The 27,440-nt window shown below is 41.7% G+C and overlaps 1 protein-coding gene across 2 annotated transcripts in view; it reads left to right on the forward strand.

Annotated features, from left to right (window-relative positions):
• LOC114597755 (glypican-5-like) overlaps nucleotides 1–27,440 on the forward strand; it is a 416,629-nt gene that overhangs the window by 114,676 nt on the left and 274,513 nt on the right. For both annotated transcript variants that reach the window (XM_028730984.2, XM_028730985.2), the window contains exon 3: nucleotides 6,415–7,109. In XM_028730984.2, the coding sequence (XP_028586817.2) occupies nucleotides 6,415–7,109 (695 nt within the window). The remainder of the gene's footprint in view (nucleotides 1–6,414; nucleotides 7,110–27,440) is intronic.

Consider the following 27,440-nt stretch of genomic DNA (forward strand, 5'->3'; position numbering starts at 1 on the left):
TTCTTGTGGTGAGGAAAGTCATTTGCTGTAGAGATAAGATTCCTTTCATGGAAAAGTGTATTTCCAGAAGAGCTGTTTGATTTCCAGTGTGTCGTTTATACATAACTTAGCCAACAGCAGTAGGAAAGACACACACACATGCAGAATAAAATTTATGTAGCTTATTTTGACCGCTCAAAAGAAATATTAGTAATCCTTATAAAATCATTTACATTATCTAAGCATTATCTCAGCATCAGCCTTATTATCTCAATAGTGTAGATGGGGGATTGAGACCAAAAGATCTCAATCATTGCTTAGCCATTTGGTGACAGAAGCGAGATTTTAATCTGAGACTTCTTGTTTCATCACATCATATAATCTTCTGTCTAAGGCTGAAGAAGAAATCTGATTCAGTTCACATTTGAAGGCAAATTTACTGAATCTGCACTTTTCATAACAATTCACAAACCAAGCATAACCATTCACACTTCTCTGAATTTCACAGTGCAGTTCTCCAGCTAAAAAAGACAAACCACAAGCTGATGTTGAGAACTGAATTTAAGATTGAAGAAACTGAGAGAAACCAAAATCAACATGTTCACTCATCCCTCGCTATGACTAAGGTGCTGCACTGAGAGAAGCTGGCACTATCAGTTGTTGGAATGTGTACATTTTGAGTCGGCCATGGGGCACAGTCTGTCTAATAATTAAAAGTCCAGGGGGCACATCTTAGGGCCTTCCATTTAAAAGAAGTGCACAGTTTACTCATTTTATACATGTGATTTTGCCGTTCTTCAATGGCTGTAAAGGTTTCTACATTCACCAATGAAAGCTGACACCCTCTGTTTCTAACAAGGTTGATTGTTGGTTTGATAAATTGCTTATCAAGGTTTCTGGGAGGTATATTGAAAGTGCATCATTAATAAAACTCCAAAACAAGTTGGCAAGTTGCCTCCTTTGTACAAATCAGAGCGGAATTCTTTTGTGTGTGACAGAAGTTATTCATCTGCACATAGCACCATTATACCTAATTAGAGGGATGGAAATATCATTCCAGTAATTTGATTGTCTGAAACTATTTCTTGGTGCCTTGTAACTATGGAAAAAACAATATGCCTTTAGGACTACAGATGGTGAATATGTGGCTGTTCTCATTTTTCTTATTACAAACAAATAGGGAGTGCTTTCTGAAGTATGTACACATGCTTAAGAGTAAATCTTGTCTTCTCCAAAACATGTTGCAATTTCATTTCAGTTCCCTCAATTTATAGTTAGAAGAATAGAAACTATTTCCTCTGATGGCCCAAGCAATATGTAACATGGCTGAAAATTTCTGCTTGTTGATATTTTCCTTTCACTTTTGCCTCATAATGTGATCTTTGGATGAAGGGTGGTATACAAATTTAATAAATAAAATAATAATGGTGATAATAATCTTTTTATAGGAGAAAGAAGTATGTGGTGGGAGGTTCCCACAGATAGCAACAAAGATCCTCAGAGAATAATCCTTACTTAGAAAATAAATACCTTTAATTGGACCAACCTATATGTCCCAAATAGTGGGACGCGGGTGGCGCTGTGGGTAAAAGCCTCAGCGCCTAGGGCTTGCCGATCGAAAGGTCGGCGGTTCGAATCCCCGCGGCGGGGTGCGCTCCCGCTGCTCGGTCCCAGCGCCTGCCAACCTAGCAGTTCGAAAGCACCCTCGGGTGCAAGTAGATAAATAGGGACCGCTTACCAGCGGGAAGGTAAACGGCGTTCCGTGTGCTGCGCTGGCTCGCCAGATGCAGCTTTGTCACGCTGGCCACGTGACCCGGAAGTGTCTGCGGACAGCGCTGGCCCCCGGCCTCTTGAGTGAGATGTGCGCACAACCCCAGAGTCTGTCAAGACTGGCCCGTACAGGCAGGGGTACCTTTACCTTTACCTTTATATGTCCCAAATATTAATAACGGGCCTATGAATGTTGTTTGTATTAATTCTAACTTAATGCAAACAATATTTGCATTAAATTAATTCACTGCCTCATCACTGCTGCATATGAGCTTTGCCACACTGAGCACTTTTCGTTTTTCACCTTCCACACAAATATAGTTGTAAGATGGGGAGATTTTACAAGAGAGAATTCATAGAATCAGAAGTACTGTTGGAGAACCCTTTCAATGGTCCTGGCACTCTTTTGTTAAGGAGATAACTAGCTAAATAGCTAGAAAATTGATTTCTGATTTAATGCAGTCCACTCATTTTTAGCTCCATTGAAGTGAGCCTTCCTGTACACTACTTAGAGAAACTGTAATTATGTGGTATACAGATCGTCGGGGAAAACAAATAAATAGAAATATTTGAGCAGAGGCATACCTTTCTCTCTCACTGACTCTGGGTGCTGTAGAGACATGGTAACTATCACTCCAAGTCTTTCTGTGACAGTTCACACATACAGTCATAAAGTGATTCACCTACATACATGTGTAAACCATTTGTTGCCCTGGTATCCTCTCATTTCTTCCACATGTAAGGTGTTCCTGACCAATTCTTTATTTAGGATCATCCTTATTTAAGTTCTGTGGGTTGAAATAATGCCTGGTGTTGACAGTCTGAAGGTGCAGAATTAGTTGTAACATAGAATGTGATGCTTTCTTTGTATCTGTCAAAAAACAAACAAACCCATGTCTCTATTAAGTATATTTGAAAATGACAGCTGGAAGATGAATGTGATGGGTATATATGATGGAGTGCTCAGACTTTGGTGAATTTTATTTTTATTTTATTGACATATTTGCCTTAAATGATTAGCTTGCTTTCCTCCCCTGTCAAATAAAACGTTTTTAGACTTCACTTAGACTTGGAAAAAAATTAAATAGAGATGTCTTGGCAAATACCAACTGTTTTATTGGAGCAGAGCGGTGTTGTTAACGATATTACAGTTATCACAGTGTCAGTCTTTCCATTATAAACCCCATTTTCAGAATTTTACAGCTTGGTTGTAAAAGCCTGTCTGAAGTTGAAAATGGGCGAGCCAAAGCTCTGTGTGGGAATGGAGTTTTCTGAATCTGTGTTTTTCTGGAGGTTCTTGGGGTTTTTTTTGGTAGAACTCTTTGGATTTTGGTACCATTCAGCGTTGTAAATTACTATAGTCTCATAAGGGTTATGAAAGTATCAATGGTTAGTGCTGCTTTGAAGTTTTGTAAGAATATTAAGTCTGCTTCAGCTGACAGACTTGGCATGCTGTGACGTTCATTATTTGTGGTTGTTCTCATCAATGGTATAGCATGCCACACTGCCAGCTGAACACTTGGTACCTATAACTTTAAATCCCATAATTCAGCAGGAAACAAAGCAGCCATGTTTCTGCTCATCCATTCCCTCTGCCCTTGCGCCGCTTTTCCCTTCTCTTAACTTCTGTTATGTGTAGAGGGGCTTTAATTGTAAATATGTGGTGCATGTTGCAAGGTGACTTCATTGGAATCACTGAGATATCTATTGTTTTCTGTATTAGAGATGTTTGCATGGGCGGCAGTAGAGTTGCCAAGTGTCAGCCTTGTGCTCATGCCTGTGTTTTGAAAAAACAATGCCCAAAGTGATGGAGAAAGCAGCCATTTTCCCACTTGATCAATTAACTGCTCCAGAACCCACATAGACATGTGACTGAGGACTATTTCAGAAGTTACTTTTGGGTCTATATAGATATTTCCCCCCAGGCAATGTGAATCTCTGTCAGATGTATGACATTTTATTCTTGGAATAGCCTGCCATTGACGGTTCTGAAAATGTCTTTTTTTTTTTTTTAATTAAATTTTTATTGGGTTTTCACATTTTTATAAAGACATCACACACACATAAAAAGACAAAGACAAGAAACATGTACAATTTCAGATCCTTACTTTCATAACCTTATTCCCCGACTTCCCCCCACCCCCCATCCTACATCCTTATTCCCAAAATTCAGTCAGCAAGTTCTTGTTTCTCCTTCTTACTATATTAATATTATTTTTTAACTTGGCTCTTTATAGTTAGTCAAATTCCCTTTTCCACCTCTCTTATATCAATTAAGTTATTTCCTAAGGTTGGCCTCAATTTTTCTTCCACAAATTTCCCAATCTTCTATTAAATATAGATCATCCTATCTAAACCCAAAAATCATAAACATTTTTAAGATTCTTTTTCCCCTCCACCCATTCCCCGGTTTCAATCCCTTCCCAAACACATGTCCATTATAGCAGTTCTTAGCCTGGGTTCCTCACGTCCGAGGCCTTCAAGTCCTTTTCAGTCCCTCTCTGTCGGATTTGTTGGAAATCTTCTGTGTTGGTCATCGAATCTCGAAGGAATTCTGTCACTATCACGCCGTACTTTCTTCCCATCAGAGTACTTGAGGACAGCTGCTGCAAAAAATCCACCAGTCCTTCATCTTCAAAGTGGGAGCCCCAATCATATTTTTTGTTGCTTTTAAGTTCCTGTATTTCAAATACTCCAGGGGCCCCCTCATTCATCTTTCGCGTTTTTTGCAGATTTGTAATCCATGTAGTCCAAAGATCTTCATCCTTATAATCCCCTGGTAAAGGCTTCTGGTTGGTACTTGCCATTTGTGTTTTCTCCATTCCTTCCTTGTTTTCCTCCAGTTCTTGAGATGTCTCTTCTAATTCCGCTGCAGATTTTTCCACAGTCAAATCCTTAGTGCATTCAGCAGAGCTGCTTGTTCCGTAGGTCAAGGTCGTAAGTTGTTTATTCATAGCTGAAGTCTGTTCTTGCAAAATTCCCACGAGAAAAAACATCCTTTCAATCTCTGCCTGTAGTTTTCCATCTGCAGCCATTGTAATGTCACAAGATTCCCCCTAGAGGGATTCTGGTTATTTAATAACTTTTTTCCAACAGTCTTTTACCTCGTTATTTATTTCTTCTTTGTTTCCAACAATTTTAGTTCAATTGTAACACATATAGTCAAGAGGGATATTAAATGTCAATTTTTCTCCCCCTGGCCTTCAATTGCCCGTTTGACAGTTTTGACAGCTGTCAAACTCCCTTTACTTCTTCAGCCGGCTCAAACGCAGGACGCTCCCGGGTTGGGGGGGGGGTTACACAAAAAACTTCTAAAGTTTCACTCTCACACTCCAGCACTATAAAAGCTTCTTTTATCAAATCTTGGAAGTTAAATTCTTTTTATCTCACCCCAAGAAGGGTGGTCTCTCCACCTTAGTTCTCCGGTTCTTGCTTTGGATCGTCTGTGGGAAAAGGGGGGGTGCGGACTTCCCTTTAGCACATCCCCCGGTCGTGCCGAATTCAAAGGTAAAGAAATTTTAAAGTCCAAATTCCATTCTACTCACGGGTTGTTTCTTTTCCAGTCCGAATTTAGGGGAAAAAGTCAGCGCTCTCCGTTCATGGTTCGCGGCTTCACTCCACCGAGGTAGCGATCGACTCACAGCGCCACGCCACCCTCCATGCCCACTCCGCAGCCTTTAAAAAGGCTCTTCGTCGGGGGGGGGGGCGCTTAAGGCGCCCACTGAGTCCTCAGTCCGCAGGCTTCAGCGCCTGCGGTTTCTACGGGTCTCCGCGTCGCCGCCGCGGCAAGACCCCTCCTCGGTGGAGACGATTCCCTCCGGAGCTCGGAGGGAATCCACCATTTCCCGATCGCGCTAACCCGGAAGTCCCCGGTTCTGAAAATGTCTAGGGAAAGAACACGATCAGGAACATAGAAAGCTGCCTTATTTCAAGTCAGACCATGGGTCCAACTAGTTTGATATTGTCTACACTGACTGGCAGCAGCACATCAGGGTTTCCTAGGAGTCTTTCCCAGACTGACCTGGAGATGACAGGGATTGAAGCTGGGACTGTTTGCATGAGAAGCATGCACTCTACCATTGTGGTAAGTGTCTTGAATCGTGCTGGCTTAAAGGTATGCTCCCAGTATTCCACTTGCAAGGGAGCCTTTCTAGCCATTCATAGATTTCACTGCCTGATCTTCTGTTATTTGTTTTAGAAGCATGTGGCATGGTGACTGCGCTTTCAGCCTTTCAGCTTCTTACAATAACCACATGTTGTGCCTGGTTGTGTGTTAGGAAGGCTCACGGCCTGAGCTGTGTGTGTGTCCTATACCTTACTGATGAGTTTGGAGCTCATACACTGGGCTTTCTTTTGCACACAACCACATGAAAGAAGACAAGGTGTTGGGGAAGGGCTAAAAGCACTCCCCTGATCCACATGCTTATCCCTTGCACATGAATGACACATGAGTAGGGTGCATCAAGCAACTGTTGAACCATCTTGAAAAACCAGTTGAAATCATTGGGACATTGGGATCTCTGCCTTTGAGTGCAATTATGTGAAACCACTCGAGTAATAATATACTAAGTGCATAATTTTATAATCCATGTTTTTGATCTGGGATAAGGAAGAGCCAATTTTTCTCTTCACCTTTTTAAGGTTTCTTTTTTCTTCTTCCTGCAGCGGCCTTTGAGTCCTTGCTTCGCTTTGCTGAGAACCATACAACTTCTCTGTTTGAGACTGTCTACAGATCCATGTCAAAGGAAGCAGCAGAGCCTGTAAAAGAGCTCTTTACAGACATCTCTCTCTACCTCTTGGGCGCTCAGACCACAGTGGAAAGTGTCCTTTTCCGGTTCTTCGACAGCCTCTTCCCTTTGGTTTACAGCCGCCTAATCAACCCAGGCATGGCGAGTCTGTCCGAGGAGTATACAGAGTGCCTGCGGCTAACGCGGCAAGATATAAATCCATTTGGACTCTGTTCTAAAGAAGCAGTTGCAAAGTTGGAAAAGTCTCTTTGGGCAAGCAGGACATTCAATCAGGCCCTGGGTATAGGCATTGAAGTACTGAATGCTACTGAACACGCCACGTTGACAAAGGAATGCAGCAGAGCCCTAGTGAAGATGCAGTATTGCCCACATTGCCAAGGTCTGACTCTGATCAGACCCTGTGAAGGATATTGTCTTAATGTCATGAGGGGCTGTTTTGCCAGCATATCTGAACTGGACTCTCAGTGGAGGGAATATATCTATACCCTGGAGTATCTCACTAACGAAATGGCTGGATCGCATGATCTAGAAGCGGCACTTTTGGGTATCCGGAATTCAATCAATGACGCCATCTTGCATGCCCAGCTGAATGGACCCCACCTGTCTGCAACTGTAAGTATTGTGTTCAGATTTGTTTTCAACTTCTTGCTGCTACTTTTAACCTTTGGTGTGTGCATTGCCTCTAACTATTGTTTATTACTGCTTAGGCAAATATCAGTTGTTGATGGTGCCTTCTTCCTTTTTTCTTTCTCACATGCCTATCTATATTAGGCAATTGGTAAAAAGCTCACACGGAGGAATCTTTCAAAAGGAAATGAAGAGACTTATTGAGGAGGAGTATGTGTAAATCAGAATGTTAGTAGTCATTATGGTTCCACAGAAAAAAACTGGAGTTCAGTGAGATAATCAGGGAAGGCCTAGATTTGATTGATGGATCATATATACTGTATTTCTAATACCACTTTTCATTTACAAAAGAAATACCACACACACACTACACACACACATACACAAATATAAAAATATACTTTACAGTATTAAAAACACAAACATAATAAGCATAATAGCAAACAAAAACATTAACCCCCCCATAATCACATCCTAATGACCACATGAACAATAGTTTAAGAAAAAGCCAACCATAAACAATAAAGTGAATAGTAAAATATCAAGTGACCATGAGCAGCAGGATGTTAATCAATGAACTGCATGTTAAGTGCATGACTATGTAATTGTCGAGCTCTCTCTTTTGCTTCTAGTGTTTCACTGTAATGGAGAATGACAAATGCAATAATATTTCTTCTAGCATTTAGTAGTAGCTTCTGTTTATTAAATGTTAAACTATTTTGCATTTCCTTCAGTATATGTAAAAAGACACCTACATTGAGATATTGGTAATATAACACTCTTCATCCAAAGTTCACAGGGCGGTTTACAATATAAAAACATGCAATATACTAAGTTATTTATTTGCTAAATTGTTTTTATGACAGATGAATAGCTAAAATGTGTGCTGATGGCTCTAATAGAAACCCATATTTAGCACCAGTTACTACTTTACTTAAAGTAGATACCTTGGGTTACATCCAAGGTGTTCTCTCATCTCTCCTCTTCCTGTGCATCCTCTGTGCTCTGCCCAAATCTGCTCCAGACTGTTTTGGAAAACCCTGAACAGATTTGGGGTATGTGAAGGGAGGAGAGAGGGGGGAAGTTCCTTCGCAGAAGCAGAAGCCCTTGCACTAACAGGATAAATTTGTTAGATTCAGCTCTTTACTTCCAGAACTTTCCATTGGCACACTGAGGGATTGTTACATGATTCACCTCCCCCTCCCCCCACCATTTAAGACATTTGCACAAAGTTTTTTTAGGTGAAACACTTTCTTTTAGTTCCAGCTATCAAGATTTCAGAAACTCAGTTTTGGAAATGAGAATAGCGCTCAAAATAGAAAATGTACTTTTACTCTATGGAATATTTTTACCTGAGGAATAAGACTGTTCCAGTGCAATGTTCATTTTTTTCCCACCATGCTGTTGTTGTTTTTAAAACCACATTGCCAATATATAATACACGAGCCCATAAACTGAAAATTCCTATATGAAAGATTGAAGTATAGGTCAGAAATTATAGGAATTACTAATGAGGCAGCTGGCTATTCTTACATGAAGCGCAGCATGACTGTCAACATAGCAACATGGCAACTGGACTCAAAACAAGGATTAGGCTAATCTGGAAGAATGCAAAGAAAAACAAATCACATGGCTTTGGACAGGGTAATTTCATTGCATAACTTTGGTTATTCTGTTGGTTTGGGGTATGGAAAAGACTCAAAGGGATAGAGAAAGAAATTAAGATGGAAACTGCCGTTGGTCTACCTGGATGATATTCTACTATAGACTTGCAGCTGAAAGAACAACGATAGAAGTAAGAGAATCATAGAGTTGGAAGGGACCCCGAGGGTCATCTAGTCCAACCCACTGCAATGCAAGAATCCTGCTCTGGCAATACTCAAACCACCAACCTTCTGGTTAACAGCCAGTCACAGTGACTATTACACCACCTGACATGTCCAATGTAACTATTTTCTAGTTCTGAGAGAGAGCATATTTATTTAATAATATTTATACTCCTTCATTGTTTCTTTTCATAAAAAACCCTCACTGTAGTTTGCAAAAAGTATACTACAGATACTACCAATATGTGTTTATTTAGTGTATTATTATCCTACCTTCCTTCCAAGGAAGTCACGGTATCATACATGGTTGAATTTCAATCGCCAAAATTCTTCCTTGATCATCTTTAAATAAGAATTTCGGTGACAGGCTCTCCTTTGCATAAAACACCACTCCTCTTTTCTTAACTTTGTCTGATGAAATAAATTCTTGGCCTAATCTTTTATTAACTAACACCTTCCTGTGGAGCCTAGTCACATGGGTTTCTTGTAAACAAATAATGTCCAAATGTTCTTTTTTCAAAATGTGAAATATTTTCCTTCTTTTTTCCGGGGAATTTCCATCGTTTATATTCCAACTAAGTAGCTGCAGAGACATCCTGGACTAGTTTGTTATTCTTATAGTGGGGTCTCTTCCTTTTCTTCTGATCCCGAGGGTGCAGGCGTTGGTCCCGCTCCAGGCGGTGTTGATCCAGGTAGTGGTGGTGGCCAAGATGCTGCTACTCCTTTTTGGAGGTCTTCACCGTATTCGTGCAGGAACTTTTGCTGGTCTTCTGTTGATTTGATTTTAACCTTCTTTCCTTTATGGGTAAAGGATAATCCTTGTAGGAACTCCCACCTATAGGGAATTTCGTTGTGTCTCAACAATTTTGCTAGTTCTGTATAAGTGGCTCTTAGGTCCAATAACTGTTTCGGTATGTCTCTGTAGATTTCAGCCTTTTTATCTTGTATTTCAAGTGATTTTTTGAAGTGTAGGCCCAATATCTTGTCTCTCTCTTCCCTTGATCTCAGAATTAGCAGGCAGTCTCTGGATCTGTCTTTCCGTACCACTCTTCCCAGTCTGAATGCCGATACAATTTTAAAATCCTTTTCTTCTTCTATGCCCCAGAACTTGGAAAATTCTGTTGTCAAGTAGCCAATCAGATCTCCTTGTTCAAGTTCTGGAATAGCTCTCAGTCTGAGGTTATTTTCCCGATTTTTCAATTCCACCATTGACAGGTAGGCTTGTTGTTCACTAACCTGTTTATGCAGGGGTTTAACTTCGCCCTTAATCTCCTCGACCTTCTTATTTGCTAAGTCGGCTTTTTGAATAGCTTCCACAGCTAATTTGTGATTTTCAGTCGTGGCTCCTTGCAAGTTTTCTATTGCTTGAGTGTGCTGGGAAACCTGGTCAGTCAATTTGCCAATCGAGGATATAGATTGGTCAATTTTTGTTGATTGATCATCCACCTTTTGGTTTAAGATTGACAGTTGCTCCAAAATTTGTTTCAAGACTGCTTCAGATCCTCCTACTGCCATATCCTCTGCTGCAGATTGTTCAGCTTCCACCTCCTGTGCTACCAGCACAGCTGGGACAGATGATCTACGTGCTTGGGTCAACGTTGTTTGGACAAGTTGTGTGGTTTGTTTTGCTTTGGCCGCCTTTGCTGCTTTAGCTGCTCTTGTTTTCCCTGTGTCACTCATTCCACACCAGCCTCGTTCAAGCTCAAATTGTCTATTGTTCCATGGGAGAGACAAGTCCAAAGTATAAACAATCCAATACCGAGAAGTCAAAATAAAATGTAGTTCCCAAGCCCTTGTAAGTCCAAGCTCCTCTAGGGGGAGTGCCACAAAAGTTTAACAGAAAGAAGGAACCTTTTCCGCCATTAAAGTTCCTGCAATTTCAAGCAAAGCTCCTATAATTCCAATACAAAAGGAAGAACCTCCAGAGCTCTTCTTTAGATTAAACAAAGTCTCCAGAAAGGTGCCTGCAACAGTATCCAATCAGTAGTGCTCAACAGTAACAGTATTAAGCTCATGTATCAGTTCCCGCAGTTTGACAAGTCTCTTACGTCTGGCAGCTCACCGATTTGGTTCCTTTGATCTTTAAAACCCACAGTCGGGGGGATAACTCCAACTTAAAAATCCCCCAGATTTAGAAAAATTCCTCTTTTTCTTTAAAAGACCAGTTAGGTAAATGCACGATAGTTCCGACTTTTTACAATTTCTTTTAAAGCGCTTCCCGCTTCTCAGTGTCTTTGCTTTGATCTTATAAACAAAACCGGAAGACTGACTTCCTGTTTCTCGTCTCCCGTTTTCTGCCGAATTTAGCAATTTGGTCTCAAATCTTAATGCCCCTTACTCACGGGTATGTTGCTTGTAGCCAGATGTTTCAGAAAGAAAGGTTGGCGCTCATCAGTAACAGCCGCGCGGCTTCGCTTCCGCAGAAAGAGCGATGAACTCACAGCACCGCTCCCCCTTCTACGTTCCGGAGCCCCTTACGGGGTTCCTTCTTCGTTTCTGGGGGGGCTTTAGGTGCCCGCCGAGTCCCACGGCCACGGGCTCGCTCTGCCCGTGGTTTTTCTTGATGGGTCGTCGCTATGCCGCAGCGTACGACCCTTTTCTGCGGAGCCCCTCTTCAGAGACTGAAGAGGACCGCCATTACCATTTTGCGCCGCCTCCGGAAGTCTCTGAAGTAATATTTTAGAAAACCATTAGCCTGGAAGAGCACAGATAATAGAGCATGAGACTCGTAATCTCAGGGTCGTGAGTTCAAGCTTTGCAGGGTGTTGGACTAGATGACCCTTTTGGTCCCTTTCAATTCTACAATTCTATAAATCGGCAATTCATTTCTAACCGAGGCTGCTTTGCAGTGATGAGTCAAAAGCTAAATTCAGCTCATGATGGTGGCTGCATCTAGCTAGCCAAGAAGCTTGTCACATTCCGAGAGCTCACAGGAGCAAGGAGAGGCAGCCTTTTCCCTATGCCATGGCTTGGAGAGTATGCCTTGAACAGCTCGTCACTGTGACCAAATAATTTTACAGCTTTTAGCTGGCAGAATCCAAGAGCTAAATTCATAATCTGTCTGGTTTGCTGGAGTTTTGAAAAACTGGTACTCACAGACTAGAATAGCTGGTTTAACATTTAAGTTAAATTAAGAGTTGAACAGATCTGTCCATTTAAGCCATTTCGCCATGTCTTTACACATAATTCCATTCTATTCAGTTTTACATTTTAAAATATATTATCTTTCAGAAGTATTTTAATATATTTCCATTCCTGCTTCAGGAATTGTGTGCCTTTCTTCCATGAAATCCACTTTTGCAACCAACTGTGCACCTGGTATAATTCAACGAGAAATATGGTAGTTATGGAAAACATCTTCAAATAAAGAAAACAACCCAGGCTGGTAGCTTTCATTTACCCTGAGGCAGCTTTCATTAACAGCCGTGCTCACTTTTTAGGAAACGGTTAACATTTTTGAAATAGCTAGGCAAAGGCTATGCATTAACATAAAGAATTCCTTTTTTGCTAATTGAGAACTTGGCAGTGAATAATGGAAAGTTGGCTATTTTTACTTTGTTGGGGAAAAGGTTAAGTAAAGCATTTACTGTACTTAGCAGAAGTGCTCACCACACTTGCAGGCAAAGGGGGGGAAAGGGGAGACGCGCTTTATGTTGAACTGCAGAAATATCTTTCCCATTGAAGTCAAGGGAGATTGTTTTAATACCTGCTTGTGGTATGTGTGAAAGGTTGCCATTAAGATATTAAACCACTCTTGGGCTCAGTACATTTCTCTTTATTGTGCCGTGCCATTTGTTCAATGACGCTGGCTTCTACCCAACTACTTCAGCTAATGTAGGTCCTCTACAGTCTGCAGCCTCAGCAATCACAGCCGTTATTTTATGTTTCGTCGGCTAGAATCTTAATTTGTGTGTCCTACTGGAAGAAATCCCCCATGCTCTGTGGTGCCAGATAGGTTGACTTAGCTTGTTGACCCTTGCCATCACTTTTTGAGACTTTTGCTTCTCTTCCTCTGTGCTATGAAGTTATAGTGTCTCACCTCGTTTTTTATTCTGCGGCAGTACACACCTTAGTCCACCTTTGTTTTCATTTGTTCTATTCTTTTTCTGTTTTATTATCTTGTCCTTTCCCAAATGCTCAGGAATAATAATAATAATAATAATAATAATAATAATAATAATAATAAATTTTATTTATATCCCGCCCTCCCCAGCCGAAGCCGGGCTTAGGGCGGCTAACAACAATCAGATAATCAAACAATCAAATAATCCAACATTCTAAAAACATTTCATTATAAAAATTAATTAAAATCAAATTAATGGCAACCGTTAAGCGAAATTCTGTGCAGGTTGCCAGAGGAGGGAGTCAGGCTGCACCCTGACCAAAGGCCTGGTGGAACAACTCTGTCTTGCAGGCCCTGCGGAAAGATGTCAGGTTCCGCAGGGCCCTAGTCTCTTTGTGACAGAGCGTTACACCAGATTGGAGCCGCAGCCGAGAAAGCCCTGGCTCTAGTTGAGGCCAGCCTAACCTCTCTGAGGCCTGGGACCTTCAGGATGTTTTTATTTGCAGACCGTAGGTTCCTCTGTGGAGCATACCAGGATGTCAATTTTTTTTCACCAAACTAATAAGACCGTTTTCGCATTTCAAAGTGCATTTGAGCCCTTCTCATGTAAGCTGTGGCATGTGTTGATAGTGTGGGAAATAATTTAGAAAACAAAACCTAGTTCGTGTCTTCTGACCAGTTCGCATTATTGACTGATTTAAGCACAAATCAAGGCAATGTCTGAAGAACAAGAATCTCTCTATCACTCTCCACCCCCCTCCACCACAAACAACACCCACTATATAAAATATTTCCAGCTGCCTTTTAGTTGAACAGCAAGCTGCACTCCCATAAAGTGTGTGGAACGACCAGCTGTTTGGGGTGGAGGGATCTGAGGACAGACAAACAAAGTATGAGATGAGGGAATGTAAGAAGCCTCGATCCCTTTAGACAAGTTGTTGCAGTGGAAAGGAGAGAGGCATTCACTTTGAAATAGAAAATAGGGAGTCACAGGCCCAGAGGAAAGAGTGTAGCAAATGATCAGGAGCTGGCTTCAGGTTTCTCAACCAGCTAATAGGAGATGTTCTTGAAATGATTGCTTTAACCAGGCAAACAATGATAATCCAAAACAATCTTGGAATTCTGCGATGGGCTATGAAGAACAGGCAATGTTTTCAGGGCCATATGGCAGTAGTGGGTGCGGCCAGAGGTAAAATTAGGTGGGGCAACAGAGGAAACTCTTACCTTTCTACATTGCAGCCTCCTGAGAATCAGACATTTCTCCACACACCCCTCTCCATCCAGGCCTTATCACAGTTCAAGGACACATTCCAGCCAAGCAAAAGTTCTCAGAGAGGGCATGGAGCAGGAGAGTTGCCACCTAAGGAGAGTCTTGAGGGCCAAGTAGGGTAGCCTAGAGGGCTTTGTTGATCTTAAGGATGAAGCTATGGATGAAGCTGCTGCACCTTGGTTTGTACAAAGAAGGCTGTATGGGGTTACATTTTGGGAATACCAACAACTAGCTGGGATGTTGCATGCTAGTTCAGTCTTCAGGGACAGCTTTGTCTACAGTGTCTGACAGTGGCCTGACCTCAAGATTATGAACACCTGAGTAAAGCATGGCAGATATGGGCATAGCTGTCAACCTTCCCTTTTTTTGCGGGAAATTCCCTTATACCAGCGCTGTTCCCCGCTGCTTCCCACTGCTATCCTGGATTGTTAGATATCCCATAGACTGTCCCCGGGACAGGTGAGGATGCTGATCCCTTATTTTCGAGGCTGCTGATCCCTTATTTTCGAATCTGAAAGTTGACAGCTATGGATAAGGGTCCAGCAAGAAAGGCAGTGTTTGCCTCTCCTGATTCAGTCACGAGAGAGTGACTAGTTTCTAGGCAGAGGAACAAGGAAAGAATCAGCGAGAGTGTAGTTCATGAGACAGAGTTTGTGTCTGTTGATGGGCTTCATATCCCTGCTCAGCCTCTAGTTCACTGGGCCGCCATTGGCAATTCATTGCTTCACTTCAGTCTATAATAACAATGATTTAGCTCACAGAGTTTGAATGAAGATTGACAGGTATTTTACAGGTTAAAACCACTAGAGACGGGATTAAGAAGGAAAGCAAAGTAGGAGCTGAATGGACAAAATGAACACAGTACTGGTGGGGCCCACTGTAGGAATTCCAGTGATCCACTTTTTCCAAAAAGCAGAACTTCCCTAGATATAGATGCTATGTTATCATTCCTTGGCATTTCTTTTGCTTTGCTTTTCAAGTGGTAAATTTACTGCTGTTAACATTTTTGTGTTGACAGACTTGGAGACGAGTTTTCCAGCCTAGCTGATGGTCACGAAACACTGACTCCAAATAACAGCATTGTTTGTTTGCTTCCTTAAATCCTGCATAAGCAAGTTTATATATAGACGGCATTACTTCTGTTTTAATGGAGTCATTAGTTCTTCCACCCATCCAAATTGAATGTTCTCAGAAAGGGTTTCAGACCCATTTCTTTACAGCTGTAATCCCAGAATTCTTTGTGGTTGACATAATTATGTCATCAGCCTCAGCAATCTAGCTGCTCTATTCCCAGTAGATGTATAAACATTCTTCAGCATTGGACAGAGTCAGTTGTAAAGCTTTTGAACTGTGTAGAGCAAAACTAAAAGGAGATGGCTGTGGAGGAGAGTGAGTGGTAGCTCCACTTAAGAGTATTCTGCTCCTGAGTCAAGCTAGCATGCAGTCTCTCTCAGTGACTTTGCCTATACACCTTAAATCCATGCTGGTTCACTCCAGGTTCACTCCAGGTCCTGCTTAGAGACTACATTTACACGGAATAAAAATAAATCGGATTAAAAGGGGGGGATCTCCAACAGCTCATCAGGCCTAACTCAAACTCCCCAAAGTTAGCTCAATATCATTCAAAGGTATCATTCAGAGGGTATTCTTGATGATCTTGGCCCTGGATTTTTGGAGATTATGACAGGACACATAGAAGCATTTGATCTACATTGCATGTTAATCTTAAAACTTTTGGGGCTTTAAAGTCAAAACTTTCAATTCTGCATGGAAGACAAGAGAGCTTACAGATGCTGGAGCACTGATGTAATATTCTCCATCTGGTTTTATTTTTTGATTTTTTTTATTGTTCTCTTCCCTGTCTAGGGAGGGAAGAAGAGTCCATTTTAAATGGAATTATACATGGAATTTGACAGTTCTAATTGAATTGAGCTTCGCTCGCACTTGAGTTTTTTAAATTAAACACTCACTTATGTCTGAGGCAATCATGCACTGTCATCAAAATTATACACGTGTAAATTATATGTATAATTGGTGTAAAAGAATCAAGACATGTTCTGTCCTATCTGCATCATAATCTTCTTTTTATGTACATAAAAATGCAAGGCTGTCATCACTCCTGGATGATTTGCAGTGCCACATCACAATCCCAGAACTGCATAAAGTAAGGGTGAGGTAGGGGAGAGAAAATGGAGAAACGTTTATGGCATGGGAGTAAGAAGAGAGGGACACTGAGAAGGGGAAAGTAGTGTTTTAAAACAATAGCAGACGTAAAGTAGGGATGGAAGTAACTGAGAGGAAACCAACTGCAGACCTTTGAGTAAAGTACCATCATACAATGGGATGTTTATTTCTCTCACACAAAGCAGATGAATAATAGAATTGCATTTATTTTATCATGGCATTTCTAAAACGCTAGAATGGTTGTCACTGGTCAGAATTAGGGATGTGCATTAGATTGGGTCAGCTTGCTGTGGCTGGGTGGGGCTGTCCTAGTCAGAACATCTGAGTCTCAATAAGAAACTCATGAATGTCCAATACATTTGCTCCAATAAAAGGTGATGTTTCACTGCCTCTGAACATGCCGGACCTCAGTGGGGCAAAGCTTTCTAGGCAATCAGATGTCAGGACCTTGGAATCTGGTGAGAAGGAGGGGTGTAGTTCAAAGTCAAGCTCTAGAGCAGCAAAAAAGGACCACTGGGGTCAGATAAGGGTGTGTAGCCAAAGTAAGGCAGAAGTCTAGATTCAAGGCAGCAACAAAAGGGCAGGAGATCCAGTAGCAGGTATGTAGTCTAAGGCAGCCCAAAGTGAACATCTAAAGCAGTGGTCAAGGAAAAGGACCAGGCTAGAGAAAGTCTTCATGCTAGAGCCTCAGGAGGTCAGGTAGACTTGGTTTCAGGAAACACAAAGCCCTTCTGGTTCCAGCTGGAAATAAGTTAACTCATCTACTTGTCTGCATAACATCACCTGACTCCCCACACCTATCAAGATACACTTGGCCCTATAATGCCCTTAAGGGAAAGTCAGTTTATTAGTCCAAGCAACTTGTCTTGAACATGAGGACTCTTGCCTCTTTTTACTAATGGCTGCCTTGGATCATGACCCTACTTGCCTTTGATTTCACTTCTGCTTCCGCTCTCTTCAACCCTCCACTGCTGTCATGTACTTTTCTGCCAGGGGAATGGCCTTTTGCTTCTTATTTGCCTGACCACCCGTCCATGTCTTGCCTCTGCCCCCATGTGCCTTCTATTCCATACTTTCCAAAGAGGCATTTGGCTAACTTGCAGGCTTCAGAAGGGACGGTGGGGAGCCATTCCTAGAGATGGGAAAATACTGGAAAGGGATCCTAAATTGCCTTTGTGCATTTTGTTGAATTGTCTCAGAATAATGAAATTGCATTTTTGAGGCTTTCATTTAGGTTGTGGCTTCCTAAAATGATGTATTTTAGCTGCAATAATGTTTGTAACTTGTGTTTTCCTGAAACTTTAAAAGAGCTGATTTGCAAAAACTTTGCATCAGTATTCCCCCCCCCCCCCCATTTTATGAACTTTTCACTTATCCAGTCAGGGACCAAAATTAGTGATTCAAATGGTCTGCTAAGTTTCAGAAGTAGTTGTTCAAGATATGTCAAAATTCGGAATACTTCAGCATATTAAAGATTCATCAGAATGATTTCCCCACTAATTTAAGACAATGCTTTTAATCATCTAAATGAACTGTCACTAAAACTAACTAGGATTTCTGACATTAAACATAAAATTCTGTATATTCATTTGATTTGGGGTTATTGATGTTAAGGATATGTGTACCTAACCAGCGCTTTAAGATATTCAGAAATCACACTGAGGGGGAACTGTCTGGGATTACACTCATTATCTTGGACGAGAGATTGGCAAATCAGTATATTCATGGGGAATGAGGTTATCAATGGCTACTAGCCATGGTGGCTATGCTCTGCCTCCACTGTTGGAGCCTGTAATGTTCCTGAATATCAGCTTCTCAAAGCCACTGGAGGGTAGAGTGCTCTTGGGCTTGCATTTGGCTTCCTGGTCTTCCACAGACATCTGGTTGGCCACTGTGGGAACAGGATGCTAAACTAGGTGGACCATTGGCCCAATCCAGTAGTCTCTTCTTAGGTTCTTCTTTCCACTCTATGTCACTTTTGCACATGTTACATGCATTCTGTCCATTTTCACACTCTGTCTCCCAGTGTGTTAAATCCTCACGACTGCAGAAAAGCGCTGTTCAATTATATATGATTAAAATACTTTCTGTCAAAATACACTTTTCAAAGTGTCTTTTGATTTATTTATAAGTTTTTGGGGAGATACAATCTGTGCATTAGTCTGGGAGGTAAGGATGACCTCACTTAGAATTGCAAAGATAAAGTTCTTCAAGCATCCCTATCTCTTGCCCAGCTCATAACTTCCATATGTTCTAGAGGTGTGCTGAAATGGCCTATCAAAATCCACCCTATTTGAAAGAATTTGGGGTGCTTGTGACTTTTCATTACATTTCTCCAGGAGGAGTAGAAATTCTCCCCACAGTTTCTCAGGGCTGGGCCTCACTATTAGGAATGGCAGTTGCTCTTTCTTTCTTTCCTAAGCTCCCACCATTCCCACCCACAAGTGGCTGAAACTGTGTTGGTGGACTGGCCACAATTTCCCACAATCCTCTAGTTGGGAAATGGCGGCTTCTGCCGCCGCTCCCCCAAAAGTTGGACAATATTTGGAGAAGAATTTACAAAGTAGCATTTTCTATGGTGAGGTGAGAAAAATCTAAGTAAGATTCTCAGAAAATTGTCTTCCAGGTAATTTTAGCTCAGCTCTAATTAGTCCAGCCAAAGATCTGAATGGAGCCTATACTCATACAAGTTGTATGGTGTATATGCAGAGGTTATAGCCGTATATAGGAGGCCCCGCAAAAAGCAAAGTCCTCAGTGATCCTTACAGGCACCACACATGTTATGCTTATATAGTTGAATGCATCTCAGCCCTTCAGATAAATGCATGAAGTCTGAGAGCAGGACATTCGAATTCCCTCCCTCCATGAATTCACTGAAAGACTAGCCTCCAAGAAAGTCCCATTATCCCTTCAAGATTTCCTTGTTCATTTGTTCAGAGGCTTCATTATAGCTTGGCTCTTCCGATCAGCTCTGGAGAGAAAGTAAATTACACCCTTGCAGAGTGGGATTAAGATGACTTTGCGAGAATGAAAGCCAAGCCATAAGTATTGATCTTGACAAATATACAAAATAAAAATTAATTGCACTGGAGACGTCTGCTATACTTTGGCACCTGACAGGCTAGCAATTCAAAATTATCAATAATATATTGCATCCAATTACAGCAGGGAGAAATAATATAGTAGATGGACTTTTCAGTCATTTTATTAAAATATGTTAATTTTAAGAAGTGGTATGAATAGTAATTCTTTGCTTGGATTTCTTGAAGCTTAAGGAGATACAGTGCTCAAAATTAAGTAAGATATTAAGTAAGATAGATGATATTTATTATGGCGATGCAGAGTATCTTTTTTAATGAAATATTATACTATTATAAATCAGCGCATTTTTCTTGATAAAAACTCAGCTGCTGGTATTCATATCTTGATAAAAGTGTCATGGGTGCCAGCACAAAATGGCTACCATGGAAAGAAAAGAAAGACTACAATCACAAAAAAAGCACAGATGATAATATTTCTCCCTATCTTTATCCTCTAATGTTCTTCATACCTGACAGCAGCATTAGCAGACAGCAGAAGAGGACTGCGGGAATCAAGTCAAGACCATAACAAGGCCTTCTCCCAAGTCCTACCATTGCCACCAATGAAAATAACTGGATGTGAGAACAAAATGCTTGCATAACCAAATGAATGTAGGGATGGTCAGCATTAGGAGGCCTGGTGCAGTTTTGTGAGTCAGCAGGAGCAATCTCACCTCTGCCATGATTCTGAACTCCTTATGTCAGGGATGTGGACCTTTTGTTCTTCCAGGTGGCATTGGGTCATTACTATCAGTCCTGATACACAACATCTGGAGAATAAGAGGTCCCATCCCTTTTCTAGGTTCTTCTTTCCTTTCCCTTTCAAAGGAGCTGCTTCAGAAGGTTGCCTTCTTTTCAGGTGTGCCAAGAAATGTTGGTCAGGCATCTATCAGCATTTTTTAAAAATTATACATCAACAATCCTAAATAGGGGAAGCCAGCATAAATTATTCCAGTTAGCGTAAATTATTCCAGATCCAAACTCCATTCAGGAGGAGGGTTACAGCTGTCTGAACCAGCCTAAGCCTGGCTGAAGGAAAACAGCCTTTAGAATAAATGTTTTACCACCCTTTTTGCCGCCTTAACTTACACTGGGTTGCTGGGTCACGTGACTGAGCTGAATGTGCTTGAGACCCAGCCTAAGTCTTAAGCTTGAGCTTGACAAATATAGATATCCACCAAACTTGTTTGAGACTGATCAGTAGTTCAGCTTTATTTATTTAGCACAGAGGTAGGTAACCCGTGGCATTCCAGGTGTTGTTCAGCTCCAACTCCCATCAGCCCCAGCCAGCGTGGCCATTATGACAATTAATTAGGATAATAAGAGTTGTGGTCCAGCAATGTCTGAAGAGCTACAGGTTGGTCACCCCCTTTTAAAGATGCATGGGCATCTACACAACAACCCTATGATATAGATTTGGCTAACATTTATTTGCCCAAGACCACCAAAAAATGGTTTATGCCAGTGGTGTCCAAACTTTTTTCAAAGAGGGCCAGATTTGATGAAGTGAAGGGCCGACCAAAGGATTGAAGTTGTTGAGGGGTTTTTTAGGATTTTACCCCAAGAAATAAACTGCCACAGGGGCTGGATTAAACTGACCGGTGGGCCGCATTAGGCCCCTGAAACAGACTTTGGACTTGCCTGATTTATGGCCAAGCAAGGATGTAACCAGGTTTTCCTCCATGTGAATCCAGGACCCTGTCCACTGTCCTGCACATCTTTCCCAGAAACAAGGTAATCTGAGTTTTTCAGAGTCTCAATTCTGACTAGGATGGTAATTCAGGTGGTTTCTTGAGAGCACCTAGAATCGAAGATGCAATTCCAAGAGCAAAATTGCATTGTCAGTTGCTACATCCCGAGGTGAATAGCTCGAGAACTTGGAAATTTCAGACAGGTCATACAACCTTAGACTAATGTGCAGCAAATCTTCCAAATCTGAAACGGAAATAGCCACCCTGTGACGAACGTAACTTTGTTTAGAGTGAATTCACAGTACTTGCCAGCTGGTAATGAACAGCTTTATTAAGTGGGCCGAACAGCGTTGTAAAGTACTCCTGGACACTTTGGGAGAACGCTGAGAACAAAGCTTAGTCGCTTCTTTCCCCGAAGCTCACACAGTTCAGATAATCACCATGTGCTGTCAGCAAGTAGTGTAGTAGCCAATCACTCTTGAGGTGCTACAAATAAAATAGCGCAATCCGTCATGAATTTGCAGCTAGAGAAAATAATAGTTTTAATGAATTATATGCTAGCAATGGAACTCCAGCATGCATTCTCCTTGGAGTGTTTCAGTTGCATTCTTTGGCCATGTGCCATTTTTTCTCTTGGCTAGCCCTGCGCTGAGAAAATCCAGGGATGTTGGTCGAAGGCTTGCTGCAGGGCCAGTCCATTAAAGATACTTTTCCTCCTGCTGATGGGGATTCCCAGCATGCACTGGAAATCGTCTTGGCTGGTAAACTATTACCTTCCGGCTCCATTCAGGACACAGGAAGCAGCGTTGCCCTTGGACCTTAAGTCACTTGATTGTCAAAATAAATATTCCCCAAAACAAAAAAGGCCTGTATCACATGGGTGGCTGAGTGCTTCCTTCCTGGTGCTCTTACCTGATGATTTAGCACCAGGTTTCCCAGGAACATGTAGTGCACTGTTTGTGAGATGTCCCTTCCCCCCATCCCTTTCCAGCCTGCCAAGTGGCAAACGAAATGTGAACAGAAAGTTTAGAGTATCTAATGGATTCTGCGTTGGGGATTTTTGCTGTGGCTTGCTATAGCGTCTCCCAGCTGCTGCATAATTATGTCTGAGTAAATTTTTATCTGATGTTTAAAAGTGTTTTGATTCTATTTAGAGAATGTATTTTGTCTCGTTAATTTGTTTTCTGTTGATTTTACATTATAACCAATGCTGGGCTTGTTTACAATGAATGGTGGGCTCAAAAATAGAAGGAAATAATATAAATAACACACACCAGTGTTTGTTCTACTTGGAGTAGACCCATTGAAATCAATGGACCATTATTTTTAGTAGGTCTACTCTGAGTATGGCCTAGTTGGCTGTAAGCCAGTGAATTTCAGTTGGCACTTCTGTCTGTTGCAGCAAATTGTTGGTCTCATAAATTAACAAGGCATCAAACAATGAATTTAGAGTGTTGCTGGGTTAGGGTCCAGTCCCTGATGAAAAATGCAGCCCCAGCATATTGGCAGCTAGACTGCTTGTTATTCATTGTAAGGCGCCTAGCTATGGGAGTGTTAGATGTTTGACAGCATTGAATAGATTCTAGTCAGCCATACAAACTACCTCCAGTCAAGTGGAAAAGACCATAAAATTGTTTTAGCAACAGCTAATTCTCTTGCTGCTTTTGGACCTTCTTAACTCCTTGGTTGCCAATGTTTATATTTGCTGCTCAATATACCAAATATGTTGTTGGTTATATTGTGGAGCACACTTAAATTAACTTGTCAAATGAAGCAAAACTGGTTTTAAAGCTGACCTCCCTGAATGATATTTCTGTCGGTGCAGTCTCCCTTATTCTGTGCTTCTAGCACGGTGGTAACCAGCACTGATTTCTCCACATGTTTTGGACTACAACTCCCATCATCCTCGGTCAATGGATTGAGGATGGGGCTGAAAGGAGCCACAGTGGTACCTCGGGTTACATACACTTCAGGTTACAGACTCCGCTAAGCCAGAAATATTACCTCAGGTTAAGAACTTTGCTTCAGGATGAGAACAGAAATTGTGGCCCGGTGGCCCGGTGGCAGCAGGAGGCCCCATTAGCTAAAGTGGTGCTTCAGGTTAAGAACAGTTTCAGGTTAAGAACGGACCTCTGGAACGAATTAAGTACTTAACCCGAGGTACCAATGTATAGTCCAAAACATCTGGAAGGCATCATGTTCACCTCCCCCATTCTAGCACCAATGTAACGTGGAGTAATTTTTATGTGTACGAGGAGTGTGTGCTCGTTTTAGAACTAAATCGGAAACTAAGCGAATGAGCCTAATTCATTTCAGTTTGCTACCTGCCATGGGAATGTCAAATGCAAGGGTCAGCAACCTTTTTCAGCCATGGGCCAGTCCACCGCCCCTCAGACCATGTGGTGGGCCGGACTATTTTTTTTTGGGGGGGGGGGAGAACGAATTCCTATGCCCCACAAATAACCCAGAGATGCATTTTAAATAAAACCACACATTCTACTCATGTAAAAACATGTTGATTCCGACCGACCGTGGGCCAGATTTAGAAGGCGATTGGGCCACATCCGGCCCACGGGCCTTAGGTTGCCTACTCCTGGTCAAACGGCTTCCAATGTAGCAAATTGTTACAATCAAGAGATCCCATGTTCTCTCATCCAAAGGAAACAACTTTGTAGTGCTGCCCCTGGAACCTCTCACCAGTTGGGAAGCAAGAAACGCATAACACTATGTTATTCCGGATATCATAGGCAGATAATAGAAGTGGAGATAATTGAAGAAAGCGATTTGTCTCCTTCATTATGCAGATACCGTCTTGTCATTTAAAAACCATTGATAGGTTTCTAAAGCGAGTCATTTCTGTTTCTGCTGCGTCCTGTGTAGCTTTAAACATTTCGAGAAGTGGTCTCCTGGCACTTCCCTGGAGAAGCTATTATGCAAGATAATAGAGTTCTCTGTCACTCTTGATAAAGGTTTCTGTACATGAACCATCTTCTGCACCCCGTATTTGTTTTCTTATTATCTCTGCTTATCTTTTCCCATCTGACCTCTTTCACCTGCCTCTTCAACCTTTCACCGCACCTGCTGACAATTCCATCACCTCATCGCCTCCTCTCTGTCACCTCCTTGTTTTCTGATTACATCCAGAGTGTGTGACAAACCCTGTATAACATCCCTATAACACCCATATTTTATAGCCACTGCTGTTTAAGGATATCTTTGGCCTGGAATTGCTCAGCTCCTGGGCCTGTCCTAGGGGTGGGAAAAATTAGGTTTGGTTCATGCTCCTGCTCATCCTCCTCCTGCTTGTACTAATTTATTACATAGGGCAATTAGCACACAATGTTAAAAACAGTGTGAAACAACTTACAATCACAAAAATAGTGTGGGTCCTAAAAATATACATCTCAGGTTTCAAAAGCCAGGGCTAAAAGGTGCATCTTCAGCATTCATTGAAAACGGCATAACGAAGTTGCTAGATGCATCTCTGCGAGGAGGGAATTTACAGTGCTGTGGCAGCGCTGCTTTTAATTTAAGGGGAAAAATAAAGTAGAACGCTGGAGATTGGGCTTCCTTTGATGGAAATGCAGAGTTAATTCACTTCACCGGAATACAGCCCACTTCTAAAACCTCTGTTGTCTATAGACTCAAGGTGTTGGAAGCACAAATGGACCTATACCATTGCCAATTTTCATTGTGTATGTGTGTATTTTCCCTACCTTGTTGTGGTGCCATTTGCAGTCACACAGGAAGTATGACTATTGGACTTGTGAGCCACTCACAGTTTCTCGATGTTGTGTAATGTATGAAGCCTCTTAAATGGCAGAGGTCCATTTAAATCTCTTATCAGCCACCACTATATATAGGGAGAAAGTGCAGTAAATCTGTCCTCAAGTTGCGTGGATAATGTCAGCTCAAGGTTTAGCTTTCATCTTGTTTCAGATCTTAAGGGCAGGGAGCTATGATTGGGAATCTCAATCGAAACAGTCTATGAATAGACAACAAAATGTATTTGTTCACACAAAGAATTTCAAACATGCTTCATGGTCTATCAAGAAGCTTTAGAAAGATACAGATCAATAATGAAACTACTCCAAACCCTTAGACAATTTTGAAATACATTTCTATATATATATTTAATTCATTTGAGTTTCAAGCTACTATCTGCAATGTTCTCCATGAAAAACATTTTTTGTAACTTATATACATTTCAAGCTGTGACTATCCAATTTCTGAGTCAGAAATTTTCCCTATTCTCTTCAGTATTTGTATAGAGTTCAAACAAAACTATATAATGGTTTCTGACTTGTTCCATGTGCACAAAGAAGAGCAGGGGATATATGAAAAATATCACTAGAGGTGCCAGTTATTTTTGTTCCTCTGTCACAGTGAGGTTGTTTTTTTTAATGTGCTGCTTTCCTCTTCCTGATTTGAATTCTGCTGTTCTATATTTGTACAGCCTTTTAAAGGTCTACCTAGAAAAACTCAGATTTTATCACACTTGTGGTGCAGCAATTAGTTTTCAATCATGACTTTAACACTTATGAATTAGTTGTGTCCTTTAGTCCTAAATTAGCACTTTACTGAGCTGGAGTTTCCTATGGCTGTGTACCTATCATACATTGAAAACACATGCAAAACACATCCCTTCCCAGCACGAATCCTGAGAATTGTAGTCTATTAAGGGTGCTGAGAACTTTATCTCTGCGAGTGGGAAATTGCAGTTTCCAGGATTCTTGGGGAGAGGGGGTTACTTTAAATGTATGCTGTGTACACAGCCCATCTTTCCTTTTGTGACTATACCAGTCAAGTGCTGTAAACAAAGTGCAAACAAGGAGGGCCAGTGTAATGTTTCTGGGTCCAAGAATAGGTACCAGGAATGAGGAATTGTTTGATAGAAAGAGCATCCAAGACCCTGAAATTAAAGGACTAAGGAGCTACCCAGGGCAAGTCCTCATATTGCCAAGTCCTTGATACTAAGGGAGTGTCAACAAGTTACAAGCTCTACCATTATAGCCAGCACCAAGGGGCAGCATGGTCAGGCACCTACCAAGGACCCGCATGTCAGAAGTGGGCCCACGAACGAGAGCCCCCCCCCCGGACCTGCTGTTGCTGTGTCTCTCAGCCGCAGACTTTCCCCATGGCAGCAGAGGTGCAAAACAAGTGGCCTGTGCAAGGCTAATGCCCCTGGCAAAGGTCTTGTTCCTCTTGGGGGAGTGTGCAACTCCCATCATCCCTGATCATTGGCCATCTATGTTGGGGCTGCTGGGAATTGTATTCCAGCGACATCTAGAGAACATCACGTTGGCTACTCCCGCCCCATTTGTGCAATAGGAAGGCAAGACTTCCATACGAAGCTAGTGTTCATCAGTGCAAATTGTAAACAAACAAACAAAAAACCATTGATATAAGTAAAACAAAAACAAAAACCTGCTCCTTTCCCCTTATGGGGTACCCAAGAGCCCATACAGAGTCCTTTTGTAGCTTCTCTATCAGTAGGAGAAAATAACAGAGACCAACCAGAGAATATTGAGAAGCAAAGCAGCTAGTAAGCCTGATCTTTATTAACTGTTGCAACAGGGTGCTCCCCCACACGTAGGAGAGAGGAGGAAGGCCCCGAGCCATGTGTACAAGCCCTTATATAGACATTTTAAATTTCCCCTCTCTGGAGTCCAAGACCACCCCCAAAAACATCATGCATACATCACAGAAGGGGTGTAACCCAAGACGCCCCCCCGATACATCACACCTACATCACAGAAAAGGCGGTCTACAACAGAAATCTGAGTGTGTTGTTTTTACGCTGTCTGCCAGATTACCTGGGGAGCCTGGCCATTCTTTTGTAATGATAATACTTAATTCCTGAGCCAGGTCACAGGCTCACCCTATTCATACCTTAAATGTGCCCTTAAGGTAGGATTTGTGAGGACGGGGACAATGGGGACCTTGTAGAGAAAAACTTGAGGTGACTGAAAGAGTCAAAATGGCTTTAGAACTTTTCCTGTGGGTTTTGGACATGTGGTTTATATATTTATATGTGTGTTTGCTTGGTACATTTGTGAACATTTATTATATATATATAAGACCTAAAAATTATTATAATGACATCGTGTACAGATTGGTACTTGTGAACATCTACAGCTCCAGCATGATGACCTGCTATGGCAGCAGTGGAAATGGAGTATATTTTTGAAGAGATTCTTAT

This window comes from Podarcis muralis, chromosome 6 (genome assembly GCF_964188315.1).
Source record: "Podarcis muralis chromosome 6, rPodMur119.hap1.1, whole genome shotgun sequence".
Taxonomy (NCBI): domain Eukaryota; kingdom Metazoa; phylum Chordata; class Lepidosauria; order Squamata; family Lacertidae; genus Podarcis; species Podarcis muralis.